This window comes from Toxotes jaculatrix, chromosome 11 (assembly GCF_017976425.1).
Source record: "Toxotes jaculatrix isolate fToxJac2 chromosome 11, fToxJac2.pri, whole genome shotgun sequence".
Lineage (NCBI taxonomy): Eukaryota > Metazoa > Chordata > Actinopteri > Toxotidae > Toxotes > Toxotes jaculatrix.
The window spans coordinates 17180836-17194950 of NC_054404.1; the positions used below are offsets into that span (position 1 = coordinate 17180836).

At 34.7% G+C, this 14115-nt stretch overlaps 1 protein-coding gene across 1 annotated transcript in view; it reads right to left on the bottom strand.

Annotated features, from left to right (window-relative positions):
* LOC121189251 (SLX4 interacting protein) overlaps positions 1-14115 on the bottom strand; it is a 72882-nt gene that overhangs the window by 38933 nt on the left and 19834 nt on the right. The window contains 1 exon segment of the mRNA XM_041049187.1: positions 13429-13517. Within this exon segment, the coding sequence (XP_040905121.1) occupies positions 13429-13517 (89 nt within the window).

A 14115-nucleotide genomic window follows, 5' to 3' on the forward strand; every position in this document is an offset into this window, starting at 1 on the left:
TTGACTTTTTTTGCATGAAAAAAACGCCATACTATACTATGACGTTTTTTATGACATTTTGAGGTCAAAAAAAATTTTGACTTTTTTTGCATGAAAAAAAACGCCATACTATACTATGACGTTTTTTATGACATTTTGAGGTCAAAAAAAATTTTGACATTTTTTGGCCGAAAAAAACGCCATACTATACTATGACGTTTTTTATGACATTTTGAGGTCAAAAAAATTTTTGAATTTTTTTGGCCGAAAAAAACGCCATACTATACTATGACGTTTTTTATGACATTTTGAGGTCAAAAAAATTTTTGACTTTTTTTGGCCGAAAAAAACGCCATACTATACTATGACGTTTTTTATGACATTTTGAGGTCAAAAATTTTTTTGACTTTTTTTGCATGAAAAAAACGCCATACTATACTATGACGTTTTTTATGACATTTTGAGGTCAAAAAAATTTTTGACCTTTTTTGGCCGAAAAAAACGCCATACTATACTATGACGTTTTTTATGACATTTTGAGGTTAAAAAAATTTTTGACTTTTTTTGCATGAAAAAAACGCCATACTATACTATGACGTTTTTTATGACATTTTGAGGTCAAAAAAAATGTTGACTTTTTTTGGCCGAAAAAAACGCCATACTATACTATGACGTTTTTTATGACATTTTGAGGTCAAAAAAATTTTTGACTTTTTTTGCATGAAAAAAACGCCATACTATACTATGACGTTTTTTATGACATTTTGAGGTCAAAAAAATTTTTGACTTTTTTTGCATGAAAAAAACGCCATACTATACTATGACGTTTTTTATGACATTTTGAGGTCCAAAAAAATTTTGACTTTTTTTGGCCGAAAAAAACGCCATACTATACTATGACGTTTTTTATGACATTTTGAGGTCAAAAAAATTTTTGAATTTTTTTGGCCGAAAAAAAACGCCATACTATACTATGACGTTTTTTATGACATTTTGAGGTCAAAAAATTTTGACATTTTTTGGCCGAAAAAAACGCCATACTATACTATGACGTTTTTTATGACATTTTGAGGTCAAAAAAATTTTTGAATTTTTTTGGCCGAAAAAAACGCCATACTATACTATGACGTTTTTTATGACATTTTGAGGTTAAAAAATTTTTTGACTTTTTTTGCATGAAAAAAACGCCATACTATACTATGACGTTTTTTATGACATTTTGAGGTCAAAAAAATTTTTGACTTTTTTTGCATGAAAAAAACGCCATACTATACTATGACGTTTTTTATGACATTTTGAGGTCAAAAAAAATTTTGACTTTTTTTGGCCGAAAAAAACGCCATACTATACTATGACGTTTTTTATGACATTTTGAGGTCAAAAAAATTTTTGACTTTTTTTGGCCGAAAAAAACGCCATACTATACTTTGACGTTTTTTATGACATTTTGAGGTCAAAAAAAATTTTGACTTTTTTTGGCCGAAAAAAACGCCATACTATACTATGACGTTTTTTATGACATTTTGAGGTCAAAAAAATTTTTGACTTTTTTTGGCCGAAAAAAACGCCATACTATACTTTGACGTTTTTTATGACATTTTGAGGTCAAAAAAAATTTTGACCTTTTTTGGCCGAAAAAAAGCCATACTATACTATGACGTTTTTTATGACATTTTGAGGTCAAAAAAATTTTTGACTTTTTTTGCATGAAAAAAACGGCATACTATACTATGACGTTTTTTATGACATTTTGAGGTCAAAAAATTTTTTGACTTTTTTTGCATGAAAAAAACGCCATACTATACTATGACGTTTTTTATGACATTTTGAGGTCAAATAAAATTTTGACTTTTTTTGCATGAAAAAAACGCCATACTATACTATGACGTTTTTTATGACATTTTGAGGTCAAAAAAATTTTTGACTTTTTTTGCTCGAAAAAAACGGCATACTATACTATAACGTTTTTTATGACATTTTGAGGTCAAAAAATTTTTTGACTTTTTTTGGCCGAAAAAAACGCCATACTATACTATGACGTTTTTTATGACATTTTGAGGTAAAAAAATTTTTTGACTTTTTTTGCATGAAAAAAACCCCATACTATACTATGACGTTTTTTATGACATTTTGAGGTCAAAAGAAATTTTGACTTTTTTTGGCCGAAAAAAACGCCATACTATACCATGACGTTTTTTATTTTTAAGATATTTTGAGGTCAAAAAAAATTTTGACTTCTTTTGGCCGAAAAAAACGCCATACTACACTATGACGTTTTTTATGACATTTTGAGGTCAAAAAAAATTTTGACTTTTTTTGCATGAAAAAAACGGCATACTATACTATGACGTTTTTTATGACATTTTGAGGTCAAAAACATTTTTGACTTTTTTTGTCCGATTTTGACGCCTTACTATACTATGACGTTTTTTATGACATTTTGAGGTCAAAAAAAAATTTGACTTTTTTTGCATGAAAAAAACGCCATACTATACTATGACGTTTTTTATGACATTTTGAGGTCAAAAAATTTTTTGACTTTTTTTGCCCGAAAAAAACCCCATACTATACTATGACGTTTTTTATGACATTTTGAGGTCAAAAACATTTTTGACTTTTTTTGTCCGATTTTGACGCCTTACTATACTATGACGTGTTTTATGACATTTTGAGGTCAAAAAAAATTTTGACTTTTTTTGCATGAAAAAAACGCCATACTATACTATGACGTTTTTTATGACATTTTGAGGTCAAAAAAAATTTTGACTTTTTTTGGTCGAAAAAAACGCCATACTATACCATGACGTTTTTTATGACATTTTGAGGTCAAAAAAATTTTTGACTTTTTTTGGCCGAAAAAAACGGCATACTATACTATGACGTTTTTTATGACATTTTGAGGACAAAAAATTTTTTGACTTTTTTTGCATGAAAAAAACGCCATACTATACTATGACGTTTTTTATGACATTTTGAGGCCAAAAAATTTTTTGACTTTTTTTGCCCGAAAAAAAAGCCATACTATACTATGACGTTTTTTATGACATTTTGAGGTCAAAAAAATTTTTGACTTTTTTTTGCATGAAAAAAAACGCCATACTATACTATGACGTTTTTTATGACATTTTGAGGTCAAAAAAGTTTTTGACTTTTTTTGGCCGAAAAAAACGGCATACTATACTATGACGTTTTTTATGACATTTTGAGGCCAAAAAATTTTTTGACTTTTTTTGTCCGATTTTGACGCCATACTATACTATGACGTTTTTTATGACATTTTGAGGTCAAAAAATTTTTTGACTTTTTTTGTCCGATTTTGACGCCTTACTATACTATGACGTTTTTTATGACATTTTGAGGTCAAAAAAAATTTTGACTTTTTTTGCATGAAAAAAACGCCATACTATACTATGACGTTTTTTATGACATTTTGAGGTCAAAAAATTTTTTGACTTTTTTTGCCCGAAAAAAACGCCATACTCTACTATGACGTTTTCTTATGACATTTTGAGGTCAAAAAATTTTTTGACTTTTTTTGCCCGAAAAAAACGCCATACTATCCTATGACGTTTTTTTATGACATTTTGCGGTTAAAAAAATGTTTGACTTTTTTTGTCCGATTTTGACGCCTTACTATATTATGACGTTTTTTATGACATTTTGAGGTCAAATAAAATTTCGACGTTTTTTGACCAAAAAAAACGCCATACTATACTATGACGTTTTCTTATGACATTTTGAGGTCAAAAAAATTTTTGACTTTATTTTGCCCGAAAAAAAAGCTATACTATGACGTTTTTTATGACATTTTGCGGTTAAAAAAATGTTTGACTTTTTTTGTCCGATTTTGACGCCTTACTATATTATGACGTTTTTTATGACATTTTGAGGTCAAAAAAAATTTCGACTTTTTTTGCATGAAAAAAACGCCATACTATACTATGACTTTTTTTATGACATTTTGAGGTCAAAAAAATTTTTGACTTTTTTCGGCCGAAAAAAACGCCATACTATGCTATGACGTTTTTTATGACATTTTGAGGTCAAAAAAAATGTTGACTTTATTTGGCCGAAAAAAAAGCCATACTATACTATGACGTTTTTTATGACATTTTGAGGTCAAAAAAATTTTTGACTTTTTTTTGCATGAAAAAAAACGCCATACTATACTATGACGTTTTTTATGACATTTTGAGGTCAAAAAAAATTTTGACATTTTTTGGCCGAAAAAAACGCCATACTATACTATGACGTTTTTTATGACATTTTGAGGTCAAAAAATTTTTTGACTTTTTTTGGCCGAAAAAAACGCCATACTATACTATGACGTTTTTTATGACATTTTGAGGTCAAAAAATTTTTTGACTTTTTTTGGCCGAAAAAAACGCCATACAATACTATGACGTTTTTTATGACATTTTGAGGTCAAAAAAAATTTTGACTCTTTTTGCATGAAAAAAACGCCATACTATACTATGACGTTTTTTATGATATTTTGAGGCCAAAGAATTTTTTGACTTTTTTTGCCCGAAAAAAGCGCCATACTATACTATGACGTTTTTTATGACATTTTGAGGCCAAAATTTTTTTGACTTTTTCTGGCCAAAAAAAATGGCATACTATACTATGACGTTTTTTATGACATTTTGAGGTCAAAAAAGTTTTTGACTTTTTTTGGCCGAAAAAAACGGCATACTATACTATGACGTTTTTTATGACATTTTGAGGCCAAAAAATTTTTTGACTTTTTTTGTCCGATTTTGACGCCATACTATACTATGACGTTTTTTATGACATTTTGAGGTCAAAAACATTTTTGACTTTTTTTGTCCGATTTTGACGCCTTACTATACTATGACGTTTTTTATGACATTTTGAGGTCAAAAAATTTTTTGACTTTTTTTGTCCGATTTTGATGCCATACTATACTATGACGTTTTTTATGACATTTTGAGGTCAAAAATTTTTTTGACTTTTTTTGTCCGATTTTGACGCCTTACTATACTATGACGTTTTTTATGACATTTTGAGGTCAAAAAAAATTTTGACTTTTTTTGCATGAAAAAAACGCCATACTATACTATGACGTTTTTTATGACATTTTGAGGTCAAAAAATTTTTTGACTTTTTTTGCCCGAAAAAAACGCCATACTATCCTATGACGTTTTTTTATGACATTTTGCGGTTTAAAAAATGTTTGACTTTTTTTGTCCGATTTTGACGCCTTACTATATTATGACGTTTTTTATGACATTTTGAGGTAAAAAAAAATTTCGACTTTTTTTGCCCGAAAAAAGCCATACTATACTATGACGTTTTTTATGACATTTTGAGGTCAAATAAAATTTCGACGTTTTTTGACCAAAAAAAACGCCATACTATACTATGACGTTTTCTTATGACATTTTGAGGTCAAAAATTTTTTTGACTTTTTTTGCCCGAAAAAAACGCCATACTATACTATGACGTTTTTTATGACATTTTGAGGCCAAAAAAAATTTGGACTTTTTTTGCCTGAAAAAAACGCCATACTATACTATGACGTTTTTTATGACATTTTGAGGTCAAAAAAATTTTTGACTTTATTTTGCCCGAAAAAAAAGCTATACTATGACGTTTTTTATGACATTTTGCGGTTAAAAAAATTTTTGACTTTTTTTGTCAGATTTTGACGCCTTACTATACTATGACGTTTTTTATGACATTTTGAGGTCAAAAAAAATTTTGACTTTTTTTGCCCGAAAAAAGCCATACTATACTATGACGTTTTTTATGACATTTTGAGGCCAAAAAAAATTTGGACCTTTTTTGCCCGAAAAAAACGCCATACTATACTATGACGTTTTTTATGACATTTTGAGGTCAAAAAAAATTTTGACTTTATTTTGCCCGAAAAAAACGCCATACTATACTATGACGTTTTTTATGACATTTTGAGGCCAAAAAAAATTTGGACCTTTTTTGCCCGAAAAAAACGCCATACTATACTATGACATTTTTTATGACATTTTGAGGTCAAAAAAAATTTTGACTTTATTTTGCCCGATAAAAACGCCATACTATACTGTGACGTTTTTTATGACATTTTGAGGTCAAAAAATTTTTTGCCTTTTTTTGTCCGATTTTGACGCCATACTATACTATGACATTTTTTATGACATTTTGAGGCCAAAAAAATGTTTGACTTTTTTTGCCCGAAAAAAACGCCATACTATACTATGACGTTTTTTATGACATTTTGAGGTCAAAAAAATTTTTGACTTTTTTTGTCCGATTTCTACGCCATACTATACTATGACATTTTTTATGACATTTTGAGGCCAAAAAAATGTTTGACTTTTTTTGCCCGAAAAAAACGCCATACTATACTATGACGTTTTTTATGACATTTTGAGGTCAAAAAAAATTTGGACTTTTTTTGTCCAATTTTGACGCCATACTATACTATGACACTTTTTATGACATTTTGAGGCAAAAAAAAAATTTCAACTTTTTTTGGCCAAAAAAAACACCATACTATACTGTGACGTTTTTTATGACATTTTGAGGTCAAAAATTTTTTTGACTTTTTTTGCCCGAAAAAAACGCCATACTATACTATGACGTTTTTTATGACATTTTGAGGCCAAAAAAAATTTGGACCTTTTTTGCCCGAAAAAAACGCCATACTATACTATGACGTTTTTTATGACATTTTGAGGTCAAAAAAAATTTTGACTTTATTTTGCCCGAAAAAAACGCCATACAATACTATGACGTTTTTTATGACATTTTGAGGCCAAAAAAAATTTGGACCTTTTTTGCCCGAAAAAAACGCCATACTATACTATGACATTTTTTATGACATTTTGAGGTCAAAAAAAATTTTGACTTTATTTTGCCCGATAAAAACGCCATACTATACTGTGACGTTTTTTATGACATTTTGAGGTCAAAAAATTTTTTGACTTTTTTTGTCCGATTTTGACGCCATACTATACTATGACATTTTTTATGACATTTTGAGGCCAAAAAAATGTTTGACTTTTTTTGCCCGAAAAAAACGCCATACTATACTATGACGTTTTTTATGACATTTTGAGGTCAAAAAAATTTTTGACTTTTTTTGTCCGATTTCTACGCCATACTATACTATGACATTTTTTATGACATTTTGAGGCCAAAAAAAATGTTGACTTTTTTTGCCATAAAAAGCCATAAATGTCAGTTTGCCATGTGAGCTGTATAATGGAAATACATACATTCTACCTAGACGTGTTAACATGGAGTTGTCATGACAAGCTGTGTAGATTTAGGATTTTGTGTGGATCTTACATCATCAATCTATTAGCAGGGCACTGCAGGGAATTGAACCCCACCCTAGTGTACTAGGTGTAACCATAACCAGTGCCTTTTGCTTTTTGAAGTGATGTAAAGGTAAAGCAAAACCTATATTTCAACTGCATTTCTTAAATATATATTATATATATATATATCTAGTTAGAATGAGATATGGCATTCGTGGAAATGCTGTTGTAATGAAGGAAACCTTACTTTGAATAATGTATATGACATATATGTAAGTATTACTGCTATAGCTATACCCACGTCTGTGGGTAAGTTGTGATGTACATGATTGTTTATGATTTGAAATAGTTCTTAATTGTTGAGAAAGTAGAGAAAGCAAAGGATTTGGACATGTAAAGAGCACACAAACACACAACAGGCTCCATTAAACCTGCTTCATCAACATCTCTCAAACTGAACACTGACTGCATGAGTTGTCCTCTGACAAACTTCATGGTACTTTTTCTTAACGTGCAACTTTCTTGTAACCACATTACACATGTAGTCACATAAACACAACTCACTCAAACTACAAATGTCCATTAAAGTTAACTTTTTCATATATAAATCCACAAATACCAGGATATATTTAACCAAGGACATCCTGGTATTCTTAACATATGTGGCTGAAAATAACACCATTGGAATGTCTACACAAACTCTAAACAACACTAAATTTACAAATAACACACTGTCCATTAAACCAAATTACATGTTTGCTCTGCACAGATAGTCAGGATGACCTTCACACTCTCAACTCATGTCTATGCTCATATGATGATACATTCATAGCGCCCCCTACTGGGAGGGGACCATGTTTTTTCTGTTGCTGTATACTACTGTGCTTCTCTGAGGAGAAGAGCAGGAGAGAGGAGAGGACATAGGAGGACTCTTGTGCATGGCTGCGCTGGCTGCGACTCCCGCAGCTCGCAAGGGGTGCGAGGGCCCGCCCATCACTGCTTGCAGCTTTAATTTGCATTGTAATGCCTTGATATGTATTCTCGTCTGTTTAATATGAATAAATGCTGTTTGAAAATGAACTTGAAAGAAAAATCAACAAGAAGCCAATGGGAGGTTCTCTGGGAAAGTTTAGTTCCTTTTCTGTTCCTGTCGGCACGACTTCAAGAGTGAAAAAGAGCAAGTGAAAGAACAGAGGGATGGCAAGTTATAAGCATGAAGAGAGGAAGAGGCTGGATATGCATAGCTGGTAGAAGAAGAAAGGTAGACAGAAAGTCAGACAGAGTGAGATGGTGCATGAATTATTATCACCAGGGGTCGGACATTCTGTCTATAGCGACTAGAGAAGAAAACAGAGGAATTAAAGATTGACGGGGAAGAAAGAGAGAGATTGAACAACATTATAATTATCACAAGCTATGTGGATAAAACAGTACGTACTCTGTGGGAACTGAGGTGGCCGAATCTTGTGCGGAATGATGCAAACTACCAATAGCTGGAGGAAGTCCCATGAAAAAAGGGAGGGATGGTGGTAAATAAGAACATCTAGCCACTGCTGCTACCACCTCTCCCTCAGCCACAAGGATTTAACCCCCCCACCGCCAGCCAGTCTGCTCGCCCCCACACAAAGCTGAAAAACACTTCTCATGATGCAACATGTAGAGCAGACTAACAGTGCCCTCCCCGAGCCTCCAAAACAACATGGCTCCACCACAGGAGCTGCAAAAGGACAGCACATCTGGATGTCAGATTATAGAGATAAGCCTGGCAAGTGGGCAAAGAGAGCAGAGAGCAGAGAGAATGAATCATTTGGTTTAAAAGGACAGTACCAAACAGAATCTCATAGCTTTCCCCCCAACTCCGAATGACTCTTGGAAACAACTTCAAAAAGATAACCAACTACAAGCTCCATAAAATACAGGGAATAAACAGTTTCTCCTCTGCCATCTAAGATAATGTAGGAACACAGATAGGGGGATTATGCTGGTTATCTTTTAATGCAGCCGCACTTGAAAGCAATGCGCTGATATGCCCAAACAGTGTCTGAGTGGTCTAAAATACTCCATTGCTGCATACAAGGAATGGTATTTGAAGACATGTCTTACTGGATTTTATAAGCTATATTGGCATCCAGCATAGTTTTGCCCTATTTAGTATACATAAAAGCCAATGGCTATGCATCTGCACAACACAATACATTTTCTGCAAACATTCATATTTTTAGGGACCAAGAAAAAAAACAGTTGGATGACCATGCATTTTTAAATTTATCCGCTGGGTTTTGCAAAGATTTTCAGAGACCTTTCCCAACCCCTCCCTGGAGACTGCAAGCTTTTCGTTGAAGCTAAAACATGAAATGTAGAAAGAAAGAAAACAAGATGACAAGTCAGAAAACTTGCAGCATGGAAAGCTCAGACCAACAATCAACTCATATTTTCTGCCACAGTGAAAGCCAGGTTGTTTGTTCTTGGATTAGTTTTAATACTGATGACTTTGTATCTCACCTAACACACAAAAGCAGTGAGATGCCATCCTATGAAGCCAGTTATTCAGTCATCTGTCACAAAATAATTATACCACTTGAAATGCTTGAAGCTGTCAAACTACTCAAGTTATAAAAAACTGAATTATTCTTTCTCTATAAAGCCTTTGAACAGCTCTACAATGGCATAACTAAGGATACAAAACCTTCTACCAAGAAACAACAACACTATTTAACTGTCAGGGCAGAAACACCTCCTGCAGAGATGTTCGTGAAACAAGTCCACAAATTCCACCCCTCACCCTCCACCCACCCTGCTCCCACAGAGGAAACATGCCCTGTTTGTCTAAGCTCACCACATCTTCCCTGCAACAAAGTCAACAAACATGCATGGGCACATACTTGTCTAAAATAGAGGACAGTTCTTATCCCTGAACAATGACAAAAGTTTTTGGATCCACCCATGTGCAAGGATTAAAACAAGCGGTTAACTGTTTTGATTCAGTTCGTGCAAATGAGTGAAAGCAGATTAAGACAGGTTGGAATGAAGAGACACGATCATGTACTGTAAGAGACTGTAGCCATGTATTTGGCCGTGGTGCAGAGGGGATCAGCAGACACTGGATGATTGGGAAAGTGCTGCTGCTAGCTGTTGCGAGCTGTGAAGAACAGAGGCGTGCTGAGGTCATGAGTAAACACACAGGCTTGTCCAGAGCTCAGAAGGGGGGGGGGGGGGGGGGGGGGGACTGGAAACACATCTGCTCTGCCTTTGATCCAAACTTCTGCGGCCCAGCACGTCACTCACCTCAGCTGCCCACTCTGTGCCTGACTAGAAAACAACAGCCTAAATCCTAAACACTAGCTCTTCCTTCCCATGCTGCCCTCCTCACTGTTGGTGCTGACTCACAGTAGGAGCGGCTTTTTATGGAGGACATAAATCTTCAAATGTCAAGATTCAAAAATAACATTGTCTAAGAGATGCCTATTGTTTGTTTCTCACTGTCTCATGCAAACGCAGTGGTCTAAATGGTCCTAGCTCTGCACAGCAAAAGTAGGTTCTAGGTTTCCAGGTCATAACACACAGAGTGCATCACGCTGATCATCTTTTAATAGATCAAATTTCAAACAGCCAGTGTTGCTCCCACAGATGTGGTGGATGTCAGGATTCATTTTACTCAACAACTCTAGACATGGCAGTCACAACTTTTGTTTGAGTGTCAGTATGAGCAAACCAAAGCACTTGAACAGCATCTGAAACCCTCTCCCCCCATTAGTTTCATGTCTGACAACTTCTGTAACTTTGTGAAATCGACATTCAACAATCACATCAACTTCACGCAGCAATTACCGGTAGCCAGGTGTGTGAAGGTGAAAAAGTAAACAGGGTTTGAACTTCTCTCTTAAGCTCTATTTTTTTCAATGTTTACACAACTGTTTCTTTCAGTTTTCTTGTGTACATCTGATGCCTTCCAGGAAAGACAAACAATTATTTTGTCTCGATCCTCCTTTGCTTCAAGTATAACTATAGCGGCCACAAGAGTTTCAAGAGTTGTATACATTTGTAGCATGTTTGTCTATTTGTGTATATGCAGCACATTTGTTGTTATTGTTTCTTTGCGTACGTTTTCTTAAACTGCAGAGCATCGACCTCTCTAGGCCACTGTACATAATCCCACCTTAAAGCCCACCTTAAACCTGCATTACAGGTAGTCATTTGATCCACTGTTAAAATTGTAAAATTGCTTATCTCAACAAACTGGATCAGATTGTGTTAGTACTGAGCTTTATTCTCCTTTAATGATGCTTAATGCTGTTTCTGATGTCACAAATCTAAAACATCTATTGCACAAACTGTAGTCTCAAAACAAATGTGTAGGTTTCAGTACTGACTTTAAATACTGGAAATCAGTAATAACTGTCATCCTAATTCCTTCTACACTACTGGAAATGACTAAATCTCACCATCTCCTCTTCTAACTGAACCACAGCCGAAAAATGACTAATAAGAGCTCACAGTATACAAAAAACATACAGTACTTTCAAGTGTGGGAGTGAGACTCTGGCTTTCACAGGACATAAGGCCAAACATGATGTCACCTTAGTTCCCTCACAACATAACCCCCTGACCTTATGAGAAGCGCTAATTTGATGATTCTGCATTTCCACTGCGGTTAGGCATTTTTGTTCAACAAGTCACATAAACTGAATCCTAACAACAAAACCGAAACCTCCCTAAATCCAGGGAAACGTGGCAATTTTTTGGGACTAGCAGGCTCATGCTGTCAAGAGTTGTGGGATGAAAGACCCCTTCTTTAACATATGACCAGCTTTGACAAAGAACTCCAAAAACCCCATTATTTTTAGACAGCAACATTATTATGCCTTACATCAGCTGTGACTCACTGCAGAAACTTTTTTCATTTAGATTTTTGACTTTCTTGGCAACTTTAAAATGGCAACTTCTTATCTGAAAAATTAAAACAGAGCGGGGGATGTAAGCAAATAATTGTTTTTGTCATGTGAGAAACTTAAGCCTTGCTGTCTGGTATCTTTCCCTTACAAACCACTCTCGAGGCAGAGCTAGTGAGAGCTCCACCGCAAGACTCCCACCCTCCAATTCCCAGTGCTTGTACTGTATGAGCCCAGAGAACCACATCCTGAGGAGAGGAACGCAATCGACAGCAATGCCTCCTTGAACTGGAAAATTGGTTACACAATCTGAACTTTTCACTGACGACTGTGTTGCTCCACTAAAAATATTACAATCACTGCTTTCATTGGAAGCCAAACTGTGGAGAGTGCAGAGACATTTCAAAGGGAAACAATAGCAAAAACCCCATAGAAAAACAGCTGGTCACTGATCATGGGATGTGATGGGAGAAATGTCTGCCCTTGATGTGAGTGCCAAGGTGAGAGGCTCCACCACTATTTCCCAGAATACTCTGGGGAGTTTGGGATCAAATGAGCACTGACCAAAGGATAGTTGTCTGTAATATGAATGGACAAAAAAACAACTATAGTAGTAGATGGGCAAGAGTACATGATATACACAGAATGGTCTTTCACAAGGAAATACCCACTTTATCTGAGTCCAATAAATCAATGCAAATCTATATTAAATGTTTACACTTAGAGTAAAGTGGTTAAAGGGTAGGTAAAAACCATGATTTTTATATAAGAAGAATATTATGTTCTGACAATATCCGCATTAACTGCAGTACCACAATGAGCTTGGAAGGAAAACAAATCTGTTTTTTGCTGTTCCCTGCCACATTTTTCGAAAACAAATCTTGAGTGTGTGAAACTTCTAAAAGTGTCTAAACTTTCTCAAGAGCTAAAGTGTACAAAATTGCTTTTGGCTATATTTTCTGTCCAACCAGTGACACTGTGGTTTACAACAATCCCATGTTTGAGTTTGACAAAAAAAGAACTAAAACTGTACAGCTGGGGTGAATTGGCAGAATCTTGGAGCAGAGGGTGACTCTGCAGCTTTGGACCCCACCTCACTCTGCACAACTCCCTGTCATCCTCTCTTTCCTTCTCGCTGGCCCCCCACTCAAGTAAAAAGGATCAGCATATATACAGCGAGAGCACAATTTGGCAACACATCCCTATAATAACACACAGACCCATGCAGGCCAGGCGACTGGAAGAGGAAATAGAGGAATATAAACAGCACACACCGCGGCCAGGCTCGGGTTTCCATGGTGTACTGAGGCATCCTCTGGACAGCTCACACACACAACATATCGTTCAGGAAACACACGCAAATCTGAAAGCAGGCAAAGGAACAGCACAGACCATGCTTGTTAATAACGTAGGCTCACCTCTAATTATGAATCAAAGTCAGACAGAGGGAATTGTGGTGGAGGTTTGAATTTACATCTACAAACACCAAGTATTTACTACCCCTCAGACCAAGAAAGAAAATGGCTGCTTAAAGATAACCGCTGACCTTTATGAGCTGTGTAAACAGCATGAAATATTAGAAAATTTTATATTAACCATGGCTCCGTGGAGCAATGACTCTTTCATCCGGTTTAAAGGAAGAGACCATTTACAAGAAAAAAACTTACATTATTATAATAAATCTAATTGTCCGTAAGCTTTCCAGTTGACCTCAACATATCACCTCAACTGGATAACAAAGCTGGCCAATATCTGACCAGTTACACAGCCTCCTGTTTCATGACGGCATGCATCATAAAAAATACTGATCCAGAAGAAACTACTGATAAAGACATAACTTTCCACATGAACAAATGAACAGGAGCATTGGCAAAATGTGTATATTCCTCATCTTGGAACCATGAACCTCTTAACCTCACAAGGCTTTGCAGCAGTGATGACCTTAGTCTGTAAAAGCTCAT